We start from the raw sequence: 19,827 nt of genomic DNA, 5'->3' as shown, positions 1-19,827 counted from the left end.
ACTCTCCAACTCTGTCTCTCAGCACTCATTTGTGATGATTTGTCTCCTCCAGACAGAGACTATATTTTTACCACGATTCAACTCTACGTCAGTCCATGGGTACACATTATCTGGGGTCATCTGATCAAGATGTACGAGTCAGATTTTTCAGTTCCCGTTCCAACTGGCAATGACTTCATCCCAAAGTTTGCGGGCTCTGGCAGAGACCCGTGTCCGAGGAGCACACTTTTCTGTAATTTCTATTATTTTATACATTGGGGCATTCTTCCAGAAACTGACATTATCTGTCCAGGAACTGTTACAGGGAATAAAACCTTGTATAGGCCTAATCCAAAAACTTGCTTAGATGGTTGATTTCAGTTAGTTTTCAGATATTTTAAGTTATTCATTCCATCAATTGATTGAAAACATGAAATCATGCATAGATTTTACAAATAATAACCCTAACCGCACACAAAGCCACATTGTCGGACTAATTTGGTCAGTCTTGTCAAATGCACATAAAACACTACATGGAAAGTGCGCAATATGCCTTTAAGTATGCGAGTTTGAGGCACGCGAAATTCAACAAGATTTACAAAGTATTTAGTTCTCACTTGTATCTTCCATGCTTCTGTGATACGAGAGCTTTGTCAGTGGTTTCTAAAGCACAAGGTTTTCCTGTATGCAAATAGATATAACACCACCACCACCACACTTCCATTTAATTATAAACCATATCCTGCCAATTAAAGAAATAAAACAAAAGCCTCTTGCAACTTTTAAATAGTACATAGTCTTGATAATATATTTTGGGATTCATTTTATAGTCCATTTGTAGTCCTTTGTTTCCATTAACAAGATACCACATTGTAACATTTCCAATGATTAGACCTGAAAATATCAAAAACAGATTTATTAAAATGTGGTCTCTACACACTATTGGAGCGGCTTGGTTCCTAAACGTTCTCTTTTAAGTGATCTGTTTAATGGGTAGCCCTGGAGAGTACACAGCTGTGACAGCTTACAGTGAGAGCAAGCTATATTACAAACACAGCAGAGCACAGAAAACAAACACTGCTTGTTTCTGACACACACAAGAGAAATAATGCTTCACTCATACTGCGCTGGTGTTGTGTGCCGAGAATAGACACCTTGTGGGCTTTTAGATGAGCCATTTGTGCTGTGCGATACCAGCGTGCAATTAAGTATAAATCATGCTTCAGTGATATGTGATGACCCAAAAGTATACATAATTATTACCTGAAAAACAACATTGCTGTCTTCAATTTGACTGACAATGTCAAATAATGCCACAGACACTCAGACAGCAACACAAGTAATGATTCACTGCAAGTGTAAATAGATACAAACGTTAGTAAAAACATAAGCAGTACCGGTTCGTAGTAAGTCATAATTTGTCCATTTATAAAAGTGCACGGCACGTTTGTCCCGCCTAGATTAGCAAAACCAAAAAAAAAATATCTGTGAATTGGCGCCTATTTTCTTTTGTGGCAAGTCTGTCATAATTTAGATTTCACTGATCAATGACACAAGCACACTTGAAGGTGGTCTTCATGGTGACATACAAACATGATGTCACACCCACTCCCTGGGGTTCCGTAGCACTTCCAACATCTCAGCCTCCGGCGTACCTTTGGCAGGCTCATGCATGTACTCCCACCTGGGGAGAAATAATGCTTGTCATTGCATATCACTGAAGCGCACACGAGCACACACACACACACACACACACACACACACACACACACACACACACACACACACACACACACACACACACACACACACACACACACACACACACACACACACACACACACACACACACACACACACACACACACACACACACACACACACACACACACACACACACACACACACACACACACACACACACACACACACACACACACTTTGCTTACCTAGCAGTAAGGGGGAGGGACATGAGGATGCTCTCAATTCTGGAGCCAGGGGTGGCCAGGCCAAACTTCACACCTCTGTCATACACCAAGTTGAACTCCACGTACCTAAAGCATACATACACACCGATACTCAGAGGAATCTTTAGCCAGGATGTGTAATGATAGGAATCGGGGACACTCATTTTAGGTACAGCGTAGGTCTTCAGTTCACCCCCCCCTCTGTCTCTCTCACTCTCTCTCATACAAACAAACATTCACAATCACTCCCAATTTTTATCCTGATTAGTTGTCAAGTGGAATTAAAGAAAATACAAAGATAATTTGAAAAGTGACACTCATGCTTGACTTTCAGTGACTGTAAAAGCAACATTGTCAAGTGCTGTAGCTGGGTTGTGTCAAGTGGAACCAGTATGTTTCATAAGAATAATATGATAATATACACATATACAGGAAAACAGTGAAATAATAAAGTGTGGGATGAAACATAATATTTTATTGCAGTGTAACCGTTTTTAAATTACTAGTATAGTACTATAATTTGTGAAAGAGTATTTAGAAACTAGATGATTCTACTTAATTTAAAATTAAGTAAAACATTTTATGAGAACACTTTCATTCACTTACAAGTGGATAAAATACAAAATATTTACAATTCTTATGTGGTTACACCATTTAGCATTTTCAGGCACAATCTGTATTTACATTGTAAAAATTGGGCAAATCCCTGCCTTTAAAACAAGATTTTTAAATATTTCTTAATTTGTCCTCTTGATGGTCCGGCCAGCCTGGAATCAAACCTCCCCATGAAAAGTTTGACATTTTTAAACGTTTTGTAATTGTTTGCCTATAATAGCATTCCCAAAATAGGGAGAGCAAGTTAAAAGTGTCTCACTCACCTGCCTCGTCGAACCTGCTGCCAGTCTTTCTCCTCTACAGTGAATGGTTCAGTGAGGTGTTTATACACGATGGGTAAGTAGCATGGCACCACGGTGCGGGCACAACTCCTGACAAAACTAAAGGCCTCCTCCTGATCAGGCGAGTCCAGGTCATCGAAGAAGATACCTCCTATACCCCGCGTCTCTCCCCGATGGCGAATAAAGAAGTATCCGTCACACCTGGAGAAGAAACACACTGTCATCCATAACAGAGTGTACTCAAGAGTGTACAAATCATGGAACCAAATCCACTTATTGGACTTGTAGAGTCCATCAATGTGACTCCAATTTGACCACCAGAGGGTGGTAGAAGGCATCAGGTAAATGTCAACATTGAAGCAAACTAATCTGAGTTCCCAGAATTTTTCGCCACTAGGCGGGCGAGAAAGACTTCTGGGAAAAAAGGACCGTATCCCTGTGAGGGAAGTACGTTGCACTCAGAATCTGAGCGGACACTCCCCTTTCCGGTCTGAAGCACTGTGCATACCATGAAAATAGTCCGAAGGGAATCCAATTCCAAATTGAATTGTAGTAGGCCACCACCGCTCAAGGAGCAATTGTTTCCATTCCGTCTTATTTAGGCCTTGTCCACACGTATCCGGGTAAACGGATAAACGTAGGTTTTTATATGCGTTTTGGGGGGGGTCGCCCACACGCAAACGCGTTTTTGGTCCATATAAACGCATCTTTTGGAAAACTCCTGCCACAGTGTATTTTTTTTAACTCCGCCTGTGTGTTCCCTGTGTGGACAATGTAAACAGAGTTTTGCATGGGTCTTGCCATTGGTCATATGGACAGAGAGATTTAAAAAAACGTGTCGTATGGACAGAGAGATTTAAAAAAAACGAAAACGAAAAAGCTACGTTTATGTAGGTGTGGATGAAGCCTTAGATGTAGCGCCCACTCCATGTGGAACCCGCCCCTGTCTTTTGATTCGCATTTCATTTGAAACGCAACGCACTGGGCCATGCCCCTGCTGCACAGGATCTGAGGCCAATTTTCCTAGACTAGAAGCAAACTAACAGGGATTCTCATTTAGCTGAAGACAAAAGTAGTCCTGCAACTTTACTTACTTCACTCCATTACATAGACTGCCCCCTCCCAAAAAGAACAGACTTGCATGTTATCATTGCATCACAATGCAAGGTTGTGTTTGTTTTGTCAAGAAAGCTAAAATGTTGCACATGGAGTATAAAATATTACGCTCATCATTGAAATGTAATTATTTGTTTGGAATGTGAAAGGAAACATCTCTGGAATAAACATTTAAAGATCATCTTAATAATGATCTTACAAAAAGAAGCCTCAGTCTTGCCCATACACAGTGCATTTCCTGGTCACCGTGACTCTTCGACAGCTGTCAAATCTAAAACACCTGACTTCTTATTTTTTATTATTATTATTCAGGGACGTGATGCAACTTCATCCTAGGGTAAACATGATGTTCCAACTTCCTGATTCACCAGGGATGTCCCTCTGAGTCTGAACCACCTACTGTATATGTCTCTTCTACTCTTTCTACAGAGTAATCTCCAACGCTACACATGATATTAAAATACGACATCGACATGAGCCTGAAGCATTTTAGTATGGAATATAAAACCTTGTATAAGTATTAATATGCCTGTATTCCTGGGAATTATAGTATAATGTGAGACGCTGCAGCACTGCTGTGTGCACAATGTGTCCACAACCTACACTACAGTACGACATCAGATTTGTCCCACCGACAGTATTATGTTCAGGATATTAAGCATTGCAGTGTTCAACTGCAAGTTAACATTAACAAGTACAAAATACATTTTATGGTGCATCAGTGGGTTTCAATCATAGACTGTAAAAAATATGGACAAAGCGTTCCCCGGGTCTAACATGAACGTAAAATGAAGCCTGTCAGTCCTTGAATTGTAAATCGCCATCTTTCTAGATCCGTTTTGGCCCAGCTGGCCATTGGCTGGCCCAGACAACGAGGCGGGACTTCCCCCCTTCTTCTTAGTTGGTTTTTATTTTGACGTGGGGAATCCCGATCATAGACTGTAACGGTAGCCACGCCCCTCAGAACATACGCGACTTTATGGTAATTTTTTTAATAAATGGGACCATCATTTTCCAAAAAGAATATTATGACATTAGAAATGAGACTTTAAACTAGTGACTGGAAGCAGAAAGTATTCATGACCATGTTTATTAAGGTAATACAGTCTAGGTGAAGTTGGGCCCAAATACATGGACTTCTATGGGGCTATGGGCTTTTTTGGGCCCAATGACAGCGCCACAACAGGCCATTATATGAACTTTCAGGAAAAGTTGTCAAACTGGGCCAAAATAAAGAAATTGGTACAAGTCGAGGGCCGGACTGTGTTTCAACACAGGGGAGAGGGGTAGCTGAAAGTTGACCACAAGTGATATACTTTCACTGCTGATCAATAGTGAAGAGAAGACGCATGCTTGCGCTTGCGGGCCCTCGATACGTGACAATACACTCGCAGTGCATTGTGGGACTTATGGTGGTCCGTGCAGTATACCAGAGGGCCAGTTCTAATACTAATTAAATATCATCCCGCGGGCCAAAGATAATTCATTCACGGGCCTGATTTGGCCCCCGGGCCTTGAGTTTGACATATAGTGGCTTCACAAAATATCTGTCTGACTACCCCCTGGTTTCAATGAACGGGAATGGTTGATTAAAGTCAACAAAATGCCATTACAAGGCCATGCAAGACAACATCCCAACCTCCCTTTCATTGGCGTACTACAAGGTCTTTCACCTCATGACCTCAGACTAAACAGTTATTCTGCAGTTGCAGATTATAGGGAGCGACTTGCCCTTATCATATTCAAACAGTAAGGATACGCCCAATGTCATGTACACACTTAAACCACAAAGTCACTGAATAAAGAATTATGCAAAACATGCACACAAACAGACTTCATTCATATTATCCAATTATCCATATTATCCGAGCATTACATTCACCCATTTACCCAAAGCTCTTTAGAGTACCATAATAATACATGCTTAATAGAACATCGCAGTCCCGCCCCCTTTCATGACAACGACAGACCAGGCAAAGCATTTCCCATGCATTTCTCCTATAGACGTTTCAAAAAGTGTTTATTTAAAGACCGTTTTAAGCCTCGGACAAAGCCAACTCATGACAACAAACACATTTTTTTGGGCCGAACAAATAATTGGAAAAAAGAAAAACAGCAAAAAATGTGTTGTACTCTGCCCTTTTTTTCTTATTTCTAAATATTTGTTTGGCCCAAAGAATTGTGTTTGTTGTCATGAGTTGTCACGATCCGAGTTGGCTTCGTCCGAGGCTTAAAAGGTCTTTAAAGAAATACTTTTTGAAATGTCTATGGTTGAAATGCATGGGAAATGCTTTTCCGGGTCTGTCGTCGTTGTCATGACTGTGATGCTCTATAACAAGGGTCCCCCGATGGCAATTAAATCTCTTTGGTAATGTGAGTGTCATGTTCTACTCATTGTGCTACAAGGGACCTATACGTCATGCGTGGTGTGCACACTCATGCGTGCACACGCACAAAAACACAGACATGCATAGCACACATACACACATATCTGGAGAAGTCAGTCCGTACCATTTCTTGAAGTCAGGGTAGTACCGTGGATGGTGCTTGTCGCAGGCTTCCTTCAGCGTGTTGTGGAAGTGAAAGGCATCTTCATCCTTAATGAAGACTGGAGTGAGATCTGTGCCTCCACCAAACCACCACAGTTTAGAGCCTGACACACACACGCGCACACACACGACAAGGATTATCATTCATTCAGGTAATCAATAGTGTAGACACCAAGACACAACCGCTACTGACACCACGTGACAATGACACACTCACCATCTTCCTCGTCAATCTCAAAGTATCTGTAGTTGAAGTGCACTGTGGGAATGTGTGGGTTCTTGGGGTGGATTACAGAACTCACCCCCATGGCAATGAATGGCAGCTTACCTGGGGGAGAGTGCAGGAAAACACATTAAAATGGGAAATCATCTTCATTTTTAGAGTGACTTCATCTAAAGTTTTACACACTGACAGCAGAGGCTACTATGAAGGCACCAACCTGCTCATTGGGAGTAGTTAGAGTTCAGTAGCCTTGTTTTTTTTTTAAGATATTTATGTGGCTGTTCTGCCTTCATTGGTAGTACACAGAGATAGACAGGAAACTGGGAGAGAGACGGAGAGTGACACAGAGCAATGGTTGTCGGCCTCGGGCCTAGAATCCGCAACTCGCTGTCAGGCCGCATTAGAGCCTATAGTGGTTAGTGGTATGCTGCCTTAACCTCTACGTGAGCGCCGCCCCAGTAGCCTTGTTTACCAGCCTTACTGGAATGCCCTGCCCCATTCCCTCAAAACCATCAAATCACTGTTTTCCTTTAAAAAAAAGGTCTGAAAATTCACTTGTCACTATCATCAGATCAAAGGGAGAGAAGGTGATTGCCCCACCTCCCCCACCAAAAGCACCACCTGAGTCGCAGCTACTGCACCGGGAACATGAGTTTTAGCTTATGCAAGAAGACTTATTTCTTATGATTTAACAATGGTCTAAGTAGGGCTGGACATTTTATTTACTGAAACGATACGATGATATGAGACTAGATACCATCTGTGATTTCAGTTATAGTAATATCATAATATAGCTGATATAGTTGCCCTATAATGAACAGGGGTTGACACTAGGGGTTGACGCCTAACTACCAGTGGCAAGTAAAATAAAATGTTTGGGTCCGGGCAGGCGGAGTTTGCATTCAGGTTGCCTAAGGTGTGAATATGGAAGCAATTCCTCTATAAACAAAACAGAAGATGTCTGTGTAATTTAAAATATTAAATGTAATTTAATAAATTAAAAGTCAAAATGTATAGCTATGGCCCAGGCCGTGGCGTAACGGTCTGGGCACCGGACTGGTAATCCAGTCGCAGTGTGCCGCGGGTTCGACTCCCGAACCCGACACGGCCTTTACTGCATGTCATCCCCCCATCTCTCTCCCGTTTCCTGTCAGCCTACTGTCTGTCCCTTCAAAAATCAATAAAAGGCGTAAGCCGCAAAAAAATATCTTAAAAAAATAAATAATGTATAGCTATTTGCAAGTAAAGTAAAAATCATACCCGTGTGAAGTGAGGGGCACTCTTATCATCATACATCATCTCATTCCGGCCAATCACAATTTGAGTCCTCACTTTTGTCTTCAATGTCTGTGTTTACACACTTTTGTCTTCAATGTCTGTGTTTACACACTTTTGTCTTCAATGTTCGTGTTTACACAAACATTTTGTGGGCATAGGAGGGGCTAGTGCCACTCAAAAGAAGTGTTAAAATGAAGGGTAATAATTTTTTTACATGACCTTTGAGCAAGTAGAACATGACCTGTACTTGCCTGACGGGCAAGTGCCTCTGAGACCTTAGTGTCAGCCCCTGAATGAATTGTGTGTGTGTGTGTGTGTGTGTGTGTGTGTGTGTGTAGACGTACCATCTTTCCCTTTGAGAACCTTCCCTCTGCTCCTCATCTGCTTGGCAGCCTCCTCAGTCAAGTGTCCAGACACCACAGACACACTGACTCCCGCCTTCTCAAACACCTTACCATCCTGCATCACACAGCTGATTCCTCCACCGCCTGATACACAACATAAGACAGGGACACAACAATAAGAACAGTAACATCAGTCTGTAGAAATTAGCAGCACAGTGGCAAGTGTGATCTTCAGGAGGTGTGGATAGACTCTGTATATGTGACTGGAGTACTCTTTCTTTGGATATGTAGGCCTATCATCATCATCATCATACACATTCATAAATGTGTAATTGTGCGTATGATGTAAATGCGCAAAATCTGTCTATGTGTCCGTCTGGACTAGTTAACGTAGAGAGAGAAACCGAGAGAGAGAGAGAACCGGCTGACAGACAGACTTCAAACTCTTCGTGTCGCTGAGGAACCAAGGGACTGTCACTGGTCTGGCATCAAGTCAGATAGGCAGTTGTCCAGAGATCTGGTTGTCTAGACTCCAGAGACACCAATCTGACCACTATGCCAACAGACTTGTGGTGGGAAAACAGAATAGAATAGAATAGAATAGCGGATCTCATATCAATAAAACCACAAATAAATCCCCATGAATGCAGTATGCTGTTTTCAACATTGGGTTCTATTAAAGAAACAACTGATTTAGCATCAAATAACCAGCATCAACCAGTTTGTGTTGAACCCATAGAGGTTGAACCGCTCTGAAACATCGTTTACTCCAGTTTGGCACTTTGGCGAATGGCGATGCCCAGATTGCCCACCCGTGCCCCGCGCAAAAAGCCAAGGGGGTGCGTGCACACACCCTTCTGTACTCGCCTTCCTCCCTCTCCCATCGGTCCACCTTGAACGTTCCACCGTCCACCTTCTCCAGAGCTCTACAGAAGTTGGCCTGCGTCTCCATGATGAGCATCTCCATCCTCGTGCTCATCTCCGCTCTGCTCTCCTGAAGCACGCTGACGTTGGTCACGGGGGGAGACATGAACCCCTTGCACCTCTCCGAAATATCCCCCTCTTCCTCCACGGTCACCTGAGGGACCACCGACGCCATCTCCGCCCGCTGTTTGATGTGGCTCGCACTGGCCACGAAGCCCACCGCTGCGGCTGCAGCTCCGGCGAGCAGCAGGGCTCCCCGACTGGCTCGGCCCGGGGCAGACGTGCCTGCGGTCCCATGGGACATGAACCTTACTCCGGTAGCCCTGGAAAACCATCGCGTCCCCGGAAGAGAACAGGAGAGTGTAGTGTTAGCAACCCATTTTAGCGGCGAAACGAAACATTTCCTCGCAAGCGTCCTGTTTACGGAATAAAGTCCGACAGTAGCCATGAGTAGAGACCTGCGCCCTGTGTGTGCGTGACGGGACTACGCAGTTATGATCCATTTACTGAAGTCATCTCAACGCTGACATGCTGCAAGTTGATGTTATCGTACAGAAACGGCCTTCCATAACAGACGTGCAAGCAGACTCGTGCTAGGTTCCTTTCTAATGAGACATGGGAAATGGAGTTCTTGAGCGCTCATAGCGCACCGAACTCATCCAAATAGTGGCCCATAAGAAAACATCAACACCCAGAAGGCAATGCTTGACTCTGACGTCACGTCTGCAGAGGGTGACGTACGTGCATGCGTGCACGCGTGAATGTGCGTTTGTGCGTGTGTGTGTGTGCGTGTGTGTGTGCGTGTGTGTGTGTGTGTGTGTGTGTGTGTGTGTGTGTGTGTGTGCTATTTGCGCATGTGCCCGACGATAAGGCGTGTTGTTGGTCGCCATGACAACGTCTATTAAAGCCTTTGAGGGCAGCAGACATACAGAGAAGTGGATTATGTGCACATGGGCTACAGACGGATAGCTGAGAATGTAGTGTCATAATAATAAGGTGCAACTCGTCTCGTCTCCAGACAACCTTCTTGAAGACATTTTCATTTGTTTGAAGCAAGAAGAAGACAGAATAATTTGGTACCAGTTTGGTAGGTTGTGGTCACATTAATCAACCACTTTGCTACAGCTCGGCTGTACTATGAATCCACGATATCTGTTAGTTAGTTTCATTAGCATAGACCCTTTGCAGACGAAAAAGCCAGTATGGTGCAGCTGTTTTATTTATTTACTTTTGTAGTCTGTGGTTCGTTGATGTATTTCCTTCAGTCGATTAAGTCAAGTTGTACAGACGTACACTATAACCCACTAGTAACGTACTTGTCTACCCTATATAGCTCATCACAGCTGATCTTTACCCGTATATGGCGTACATAATTTGAGAAAAATACTATTTGAAACAAAACAAAACGCTGCACGCGTCTGTGGGATATTACAGCCTAATACTTTACCCTGAACTATTATCTTTTGACCGGGAGAGGGCGACCGATAGCTAAGGCTAACACACGCAACCCCACTCAAAAACAAACCTGTATTTCACTCCTTGTAAATTGTAAATGCACACATTATTTTGTGCCTCCTATTATAAGAGGAAATATGAAAATACTAAAAGCTATTTTTTTAATCGTTATAATTAAATGCTAACTGACATGTCTTTGTAGCAATTTGGTTGAAGTCAATTAAGTCTACATCAGTGGTTCTCAATTGTCCAGTGACCTTCAGGGTTCATTGAGGGGGTGGTTCCATAAATTAACTTATGGCTAACCTCTGTGTTTTTATACAGTTAATCGACCATATAAAAACACAATACAATTCAATACAAATACCAAATATATTTGAGTTCATCATTATTAAATGACATTCTTTTACCATGCAGTGCTCCATGATGAGTCAGGGTGTGAGTACAGAGAACCGGGAGGAGTACGAGGATGACTTCGAGAAGGACCTGGATTGGCTGATTAGTGAAGAGGAGGGTCAGACAGAGGACCAGGTGAGCACTTCCTTTCTGCTTATTTGACTTATTTTAACTTCCATATTTCAATAGGCCAATGTGAAAAGGGTGCCATTTGTTCTTATGCCTTTGATGGCAATTGGATGATTTGAGGTATTTTGTTTCAAAAATGTGTTTTGCAAAAATCCAGGCCAATATGAAAAGGGTGGGATATATTCCTGAGCCTAGTTGGAAAGTGTGTGAAAGATTTCACGTAAATTGCAAGCTGTGTTCATGATTTGAGGCTTTTTGTTCAAAACGGGCCAGTCCTGCAAACTTTGCAAGCCAATGTTAGCCAATTAGGATGGAATATGAAATATCGGACAGATCCATCTTGAGCATATGACTATAGAGATACTGTGTAACGATTCACGAGAGTTTTGGAGAAAATCGGATTTACAAAAGTCGGCCTCCTGATGGTGCTATAACAGGCCGTTCTGGAAAATGTGGGGCAGAGGTTCATCATTAGCATCTAAGGAGTGTGTGTGCAAAGTTTGTCACGAATCGGGCCAAAGGTGCCGGAGATTAGCTGGTAACGGACAGACGGACACACGGACGGACGGACGGACACATGGAAGGACACACAGACGGACGGGAGTGGAAAACATACTCTCTCCCCATGCCTTCGGCCTGGTGGAGACAATAATGGAAAGGAAAGAGAAGCAACACAGAGATGGAGATAAATAATTTAGCTTTCCCTTGCTGAAAGATACATTGAATTACAGTAACACAATCTTATTTATTGGTATGTCACTCAGTAGAACTTTGCCAAATAGCTATTCAGTGTAACCAGTTCGCAGGTAAATTGTGCCTACCTGCAGTGAAGACGAGAAGCCAATGGGTCCATGACCCTGACCCTGTGAAAGTGTGATAGAGAGTGATGAGTAACCCAACGCTGGCATGTTCCACAATCCCACCGTCTGCATGGGAAACCTGCTCAAGTGACTTTCTCTGTGGCGGGGAAAGATATCATTATAGGATGCATTATTGATAGACTTGAATATGCACACTTAATGCTTAATTCATGCTGCGCTATGCTGAGCATTAGTGAGGACCAATTATTCTAATATAGGTTGACAATGGGTGAAGTGGTCCTTTAAGTATTCAAAAGTATATTATATACAAAGTACATTTTCTATTAAATGTATAGTGCAGTCAAAAGTACAATTAGCTGTACTTTTAGCTACAATTTAGTGAAAGTCAGTAAGTATCCAAAAATACAAATACTTAAGTAAACAAAAACAAAATTACTTAAAGCACCAATGCTCGTGATAAAATAGTTTAAAAAAAATCACACTTGTGTGAAGTGAGGGGCGCTCTCATCATTGTACATCATCATAAATACATCATCTCATTCCGGCCAATTAGAATTTGCATCCTCTGCCTTCGTCTTCAACGTTTGTGTTATGCAATGTTTGTGTTTGTCAATGGCATTTAATGTTTGTGTTAGGACAAAGTATTGCCCCTCAAAAACAGTCTGTGTCTCATAGGAAACCTGCCTACCAATAACTTCATCATTAGGCAGGTTTTGTTATTTTTTTTAAATTGTTTTCCAAGATTTAAAAAAAAATATTTAGATTTGTATTAACACAAGAACAATGGTTTCCATTATAGCATGCCAACTTTCAAGGAATAGAAAGCCTGCAGTTTCTATAAGCTTATGGATTCCAGGTTTCTGCATGTCCAGAGCCCTCCTCTGAGACACAGTAGGTTTCTGCATGTCCAGAGCCCTCCTCTGAGACACAGTAGGTTTCTGCATGTACAGAGCCCTCCTCTGAGACACAGTAGGTTTCTGCATGTCCAGAGCCCTCCTCTGAGACACAGTAGGTTTCTGCATGTCCAGAGCCCTCCTCTGAGACACAGTAGGTTTCTGCATGTCCAGAGCCCTCCTCTGAGACACAGTAGGTTTCTGCATGTCCAGAGCCCTCCTCTGAGACACAGTAGGTTTCTGCATGTCCAGAGCCCTCCTCTGAGACACAGTAGGTTTCTGCATGTACAGAGCCCTCCTCTGAGACACAGTAGGTTTCTGCATGTCCAGAGCCCTCCTCTGAGACACTGTAGGCAGAAATGGTGCCATCTTATAATGAGCATTATTGAGGACTGAGCCTCGGAGGACCAATCAGAAGGAAGATAGGTTGAAAATAAATGGCTGAAGTCGTCCTTCAAGTACAGCACTCAAGTAAATGTTCCTCGTTACTGTCCATCGATATAGCTGTTCTCTACTTTGTCACCACAGGGCCCTGGCAATGAGGAAATTAAGAGCAAAATAGACAAGGAGCTGCTGGAAGAGGACAAGGATGAGCGAGGGAGGAAGGAGAAGAAGAAGAAAAGCCAGAAGGCAGTGAAAGGAAAGAAGGCAACAAAGGAGATGGAAGTAATGGAGGAAGAAGAGAGGTGGCCCTCACCTATGGAGCCTCTAGAGTGCGACATGGAAGGAGACGGCCCGGTAGGCCTATTGCTTGATCGTAATTATTTGAGATAATCACAGTTATTTTTTCCCTAATCGTCCAAATTGTTTCCATTAATCTGTCACACACACTTTGCAATGTGCTGTGAGCTTGTGGATCGGCTATTGCCGCGCTATTTTGAAATAATTATGAAAATATAAAATAGATAAATATGGCCTATTTTGGCTACAGTACATTATTTATTTTGATTATTGGTAGGCCTATTGGTCACTGTCAGTCATTTCTGTGTATATTTAAGTTGTCACATCTGCTCTGTGCAATTTTTGCTTACATGTTCCAATATTTAAAAAAACTAAAAAAACTAAAATCGTTAATCGCAATTATTTGTATGACAATGAATCGCTAACTAAAATGTCATGATCGTGACACAGCCCACGGCCCCGCCCCCTCCTCTGGTGTCGGACGACCAAGAAGAAGTGGATGAGGAGAAGAAGTACATCCTGGAGAAGATCCAACAGGCCAACCGGGAGCTGCAGGACCAGGAGGCTCCGGACGCGTCGCGCCTCAGGAGGCTGCACTTCAAAGACAACCTGGTGGACCTGGTGGTTCCTCCTCTGGAGTACGAGCGAGGTGGAACACCTGCCGGTGCAAAGGCAGAAGGACAGGAGCACAGCAGCACGGACAGGGCCAACGGCATAGAGGCAGAGAACGAGGTGTCGGGGAGGTTGTCTGAGCTGAAGATCTCCCCGTGGCAGGGAAGCGTGGCAGGAGGAGGTCCGGTCAGGGCGACGGCGGAGGCTGAGGGAAGCAGCCAGGCGGGGCATGGAGGAAAGGAGGGAAGAGTCTTGGTAGAAAAGGACGGCAAGTTTGAACTGGTCAGTCTGAAGGAGATGGAGAGCCAAGGCCTGCTGCCTCCGTTAGCAAACCATCCCAGTGAGACCACCTTCTCTTCGCCTCGCCCTCAAGAGCCTGTGTCGAGCCCCAATAAGACCCCCGCCTTCTCCTCCGCTCCCCCTCAGCTGGCCAGCGCTTCTTTCTCTCAGCAGGGCATTGCAGCACCCAGACCTCCGGTCAAGCCACGGAACCGACCCAACTCAGCCAGTCACAGCCAGAGGGACAGCCAGAGGAGAAGCACTAATCGCAGAGTGCAGTCAGCCACGGGAGCCCCCTGCGAGGCCACCTACACCCTGTCCCCACAACAGAAGGAACTGCTGCAAAGATCCCAGGAGAGAAAAGAGAAGCTGGCCAAAGAGGTAGGAACCTCTTTGACCTCTGTGTGTGTGGAGTGGCTTAATGTTAACTATAGCACCTTTAATGTAATTACCTTCAGCTGTGTTTACCTGTCAAAATGAGTTGAAAATGGTCTATTGTTGTACTTTTCATGCCATGGTGATGTGTTACCATGTGCTTCTCCAATCTCCATTTCTCCCCTTTAGGCAGAGCAAAAGAAACGCGAGGAAGAGGAGCAGAAGCGTCAAGAAAATGAGGCGGCATTCCGGGCCTGGTTGATAAGGAAAAGGGAGCAGTTTCAGGGGGAGAGGCGGATCCATCGAGCACAGGAGATGGAGAGGATGAACAGTAGCAAGGTACACTGTATGTATCATACATAATGTATGGCCGCTGAGCAGCGAGACCAACAACTTAAAACCATTGCTGAAAATAATAGTGGTTCAGTTCAGCCTCAGTGACCTCGAATACTGCATAAGTTGACTGAAAAGAGTCATGTTTTTGTGCACCACAATATATAGCTTAGTAATATGCTGTTTATGCTGTTCTCTGGCAATATATATTTTAATGTGTTACTTTCCCCATAACAGAGAGATGTCATTGACCCAGATGTGGCCTTCAGGTCCTGGCTGCACAGGAAACAGGAGCAGCAGCAGAGGGACAGACAGCTGGAGGAGATGAGGAGGCTGGAGCAGGAGGGTGGCATCTACATACACAACCCGGTGGAGTCCGACAGGGCTTTCAGAACGTGAGTCAGTAGCCCATCAACATACACTACCTGGTGGAGACCGACAGGGCGTTCAGAACGTGAGTCAGTAGCCCATCTACATACACTACCCGGTGGAGTCCGACAGGGCGTTCAGAACGTGAGTCAGTAGCCCATGCAGGAGCTAAGAGAGGCTTGTTGATGTCCTAAGATAGCGACGGCTTTACGATAGCGAAAATAGCAGATCTACAAGCTCACACAACACATCACATTGATGCGTTGTCTGAGCTTACAGATCAGCTATTTGCAAATGGGTGAAAAAAATAAAGCAAAAAATAAATTGAAGGTCACCGACCAAACCCTTTACAAGCCATTCATTTATTTTGTCTACACCACATACTGTACCTCTCCCTCCCAGGTGGCTGAAGAGGAAACGGGCAGAGAAGCGCGCCGAGCAGCAGGCAGCTCGGGAGCGCTCCCGCAGGCAGGTGGTGGAGGATCGGCGAGCACGACGCACGCAAGACCTGCTGTGTGCCGTCAACGACATGAAGACTTTCAGATTCTCAGAACACCTGGCGTACCGCTTCTGAACTCACCACCCCAAAGCACGCCTTCAGGCCTCCGTTGTAGGACAACAAGACCAGGATAGATCACATCTCCGCACTAAACTTTAGGGTTGGGATCCTATAGGATTTTAACGGTTCCATTCCTTAATGGTTCCCTTTAACGATTCCTATAGGGTGTTACAAATGGACCCCAACAGGTCTTACAAATGGAACCAAATGGACCCGCACCTATTGTGGTCCTTGACATTTGAGTTTGAGAACCACCGGTATTGATTTGTAATTGTATAGCAGACATGAAGTCCATATACTGTACAAGCTCCGATAGTGTGATAAAAAACGGTTCCAGAAACGCTTCCAAATGTGATGGAACCGATTCCGGTTCCTCAATGCTGGATCAGTTTTTCCCGATTCCAGATCCCAACCCTATACTGAAGTTGTGAGCTATCATCACCTCACACAGAGGTCATATGCATCTTAGTTTACTGTTACCGACAATCCTTTTTGCTGCTACGGATGTCATAACAATACAACGGGTATATCTATAAGCTACATGAAAACCCCTTTTTTACCTGGAATGTTGTTTGATCAGTGTAAATGTAGCTGGGTAAATGAAATATCCAAAATCAATAAGGTTACTGTGGCATATAGGCTACATTGTTTTGAGTATTATTTTTTTTTTTTACCAGCTTTAATAATTTCTGTAGGGTCAGATGCACTTTGAATGGAGCTCATCACTTTACAGTCTGAACATGAGAATCATACCTTTCCTATGACCATATGCCTTTTCAGTCTGTATCAATAAGTGTTTTGTTTGACAAATACAGTAGTTTGTGCAAATCCAGAGCATTGTAATTATGTTTCTGCTTGGTGTATCATGTAAGTGCATGCATTGCCAAAATGGTAACAGAATTACAAGTATAGTCAGGGGATATTAATAAAATCTGGGAATACATTTCTTACCAATAATTTTCTTCACCAATATGTTTGTAAAGATGCCTACGAACATATCCCACATTGGTTTATATTCAACCACCCTAGGGGAATTTCTGACAGCTGCTGAAAGTTAAGGCAAAATGTTCAAATTTCATTATGCTTTAAGTATAGCATGTCAAACTAGGGGGGGGGGGGGTTTCATCATTCTGAATCCATTCCAAACATTAGTTTTGCACGAAAAACACTCCTTGGGCTTAAAAAGGCCATAGCAGTCATCACAAATGTGATGAGGTCAGCACATTTGGGCACATTACGGCACATTTAGTGTCTATGGCCGGTTTTAGCCCAATGAGTGTTTTTCGTTCAAAACTAATGCTTAGAATGAATTCAGAATGATGAAAACACCCTAGTTTGACACATCACATGCTATTTAAAGCATAATGACATTTAGAACATTTTGCCATATATTGGCTGTTGATGGTACCCCAACTTTCAGACACCCTTACAAACACATTGGTGAAGAAAGGTCTTGGTAAGAAATGTATTCCCAGATTTGACATTATACTGATAATATTCCCTGACTGTAATGGGAAGTAAAACAAAAAGACTTCCCACCATGTTGAGAAACTGTTTCTCAACGGACCACACGTTCTTATCAGAAACAAATTAAATGTATATTTAAAGGAAGATTATATTGTTTGTGTAAAAGGAAGATGAGAATCATGTCAATGATCAATCAACAATTGTGTTGAAGAACACATACACACACAACTAATATTGAAACAAACAAACATTGAATTCTTCAATTTTGGATAAGCAATGTTCTCTTTTTTAATTTATAGGCACATACAGTACACACATCAATTTATGTTCTACAGCATTTCATAGTTAAATATCAGTGAAACAAAGCAAAGTGGCCACCCTCTCCATCAGACACGAATCCTTAAAAACAGCTCTTCAACATCGATGGGTTAAATTCATAGCGGTTGGAATCGGTGGAAAACAAAAAACAAAAGTACAGCACACATGCCACTTCAACTCCCACTGGACTTACAGTGCATGCATTTACCTGTCTGCATTGTTGGCAAAATAGGACTTATGAAAAGAAAGTAGAACTACAACCCACTTTAAAAATAACCATTAAAGATAACCATTATTCCTTGAAACAGGAATGATTGAGTTCTTTTATTAAAAAAGTTACTAGTATTAAAAGCCGACAATTGCCATAGCAGCTATCTTAAAACAAAAAACAACACATAAAACATGCATGCTCGCCCACACACACACACACACACACACACACACACACACACACACACACACACACACACACACACACACAACACACAACACAATTTACTTGTAAACTATTATACTGTTCTGTTTGTTCAAAGGGAGGGGTCTCTGCTTATCTCCTAACATGAGGAAAGTGCAGGTAGTGCACACAGGTAGTGACGGATAAGATCAGTCACTGGTTTCAAGAAAGAAGTCAAATACAAAATGTCAATCACAGACAAATATATCCTTAGTTCCAATATTGTCCCCGTTCTGTGCTCTTAGCCGTTCATGTTTTTTTAAGCTTGATTCACACTTTGTTGCATGAAGGTGTCACGCGTCAAAAATGGCCGACCTACAAGCTCATAAAGCGTGACACCCAACGCTGTGCGGCAGAGCATAAATTAGGTCAGTGGTTCCCAAGGTGGGGTCCGGGGACCCCTAGGGGTCCTTGAGGGAGTTCAAGGAGGTCCCCAGCTAAATGATAGTTTTGAACGAAATGGACCCTTATGGGTCTGTAACTCTGAGAGTGTACAAATGGAACCAAATGGACCCGTTAGGCTCCATTTGATTCCATTTGTACACTCTTAAGAGTTAAATTAACATTGATTTTACAATATAAATTGTGGGGGTCCCAGAGATCCATTAGCCTGTTGCATATCAAACTGTCCTTGAACTGTCCTTGAAATGAAAATGGTTGAAAATCACTGCTAGAGCTGTAAAAACCCCTTGTACCATATATTATCAAATGGGGGCGAATGAGTGTCATTTTGGTGTAGCCTGGTTAATAAACCAGACCGAATCAGTCGTTGGCAAAAATAAATTGCCTGCCGGCGGATTACGGTCTGGAGAGGCTCAATTGTACGCCCATTTCCTACACCAGAGAAATGGGGCGGCCAATCGGGACACGGTATGCAATATGGGCGGGCTTTGGTACAGTGACTTTCAATGCTTGAGACCTTTGACTGACAGTAGCTCTGACCAATTGCGTCAAAGAGAAAATGTTTCAACCCGCCCCCCTGGAAATGAAATCCAAGCTGAGCCTCCCCAGACTAATATCCCGCGGTCCGTGCGATATTAGTCTGGTTTATTAACCAGGCTAATTTTGGTGGTCCTTGACATGAAAAAGTTTGGGAACCACTGAATTAAGCTTTACAGTGACATCTACTCTGATAAAACATTATTGCTGGGGTTAAAGTAAAATGTGTATATTTTTGGAAAGGTTTAAAGGATTATTATCCATTATGTATAGGAGATAATTTGAACAAAGAATTTCTCAGACTGCATATTGCTCTTTGATTTGGCTTGTTCACAGTGCAGAAAACATATATGGCCCCAATATCAACGAAATACCCAAATAAATCAAATAAAATAAAAATGCAGAGCTTGTGATCGGGCAAGCTCCAGTGATTTCCCCTGCTGCTGCTTCCATGCCCCATCAAACCCTCAA

General features: G+C 43.1%; 2 protein-coding genes and 1 long non-coding RNA gene across 3 annotated transcripts; 2 read left to right on the top strand and 1 right to left on the bottom strand.

Moving 5' to 3' along the window:
• Window positions 1-880: 880 nt before the first annotated feature.
• On the bottom strand, window positions 881-9,846 carry cpox (coproporphyrinogen oxidase). The gene is made up of 7 exons (XM_083766591.1): window positions 9,220-9,846; window positions 8,353-8,496; window positions 6,725-6,835; window positions 6,470-6,611; window positions 2,825-3,043; window positions 1,929-2,033; window positions 881-1,663 (listed from the first exon to the last, which is right to left on the bottom strand). The coding sequence occupies exons 1-7, from the start codon at window positions 9,722-9,724 to the stop codon at window positions 1,579-1,581; spliced, it is 1,311 nt and encodes a 436-aa protein (XP_083622717.1). The 5' UTR covers window positions 9,725-9,846; the 3' UTR covers window positions 881-1,578.
• Window positions 9,847-10,302: 456 nt separating this feature from the next.
• On the top strand, window positions 10,303-16,302 carry ccdc181 (coiled-coil domain containing 181). Its single transcript, XM_083766564.1, has 7 exons — window positions 10,303-10,363; window positions 11,149-11,262; window positions 13,499-13,708; window positions 14,102-14,923; window positions 15,107-15,256; window positions 15,488-15,645; window positions 16,022-16,302. Exons 2-7 carry the CDS (start codon window positions 11,155-11,157, stop codon window positions 16,191-16,193), a joined length of 1,620 nt encoding a protein of 539 aa, XP_083622690.1. The 5' UTR covers window positions 10,303-10,363; window positions 11,149-11,154; the 3' UTR covers window positions 16,194-16,302.
• Window positions 16,303-17,892: 1,590 nt separating this feature from the next.
• LOC310860932 lies at window positions 17,893-19,712 on the top strand. Its single transcript, XR_014569442.1, has 2 exons — window positions 17,893-19,139; window positions 19,476-19,712. It is a non-coding gene; the product is annotated as an uncharacterized lncRNA (long non-coding RNA).
• Window positions 19,713-19,827: the final 115 nt, after the last annotated feature.

Source organism: Protomyctophum parallelum (assembly GCF_964188405.1).
Source record: "Protomyctophum parallelum genome assembly, chromosome: 6".
NCBI lineage: Eukaryota > Metazoa > Chordata > Actinopteri > Myctophiformes > Myctophidae > Protomyctophum > Protomyctophum parallelum.
Note: the sequence above shows the minus strand (reverse complement) of the source record. Positions and strands in the feature narration are given on the sequence as shown.

What these genes read in the sequence shown, in the direction of transcription:
- cpox (XM_083766591.1), bottom strand. Translation starts at nt 9,724, where the DNA reads ATGGCTACTGTCGGACTTTATTCCGTAAACAGGACGCTTGCGAGGAAA. An exon ending in CCGATGGGAGAGGGAGGAAG is followed by an intron (nt 8,497 to 9,219) that starts GCGAGTACAGAA and finishes GTTGTGTATCAG; the next exon opens with GCGGTGGAGGAATCAGCTGT. An exon ending in GGTTCTCAAAGGGAAAGATG is followed by an intron (nt 6,836 to 8,352) that starts GTACGTCTACAC and finishes ACTCTCCCCCAG; the next exon opens with GTAAGCTGCCATTCATTGCC.
- ccdc181 (XM_083766564.1), top strand. Translation starts at nt 11,155, where the DNA reads ATGATGAGTCAGGGTGTGAGTACAGAGAACCGGGAGGAGTACGAGGAT. An exon ending in AGGGTCAGACAGAGGACCAG is followed by an intron (nt 11,263 to 13,498) that starts GTGAGCACTTCC and finishes TTGTCACCACAG; the next exon opens with GGCCCTGGCAATGAGGAAAT. An exon ending in TCCGACAGGGCTTTCAGAAC is followed by an intron (nt 15,646 to 16,021) that starts GTGAGTCAGTAG and finishes TCTCCCTCCCAG; the next exon opens with GTGGCTGAAGAGGAAACGGG.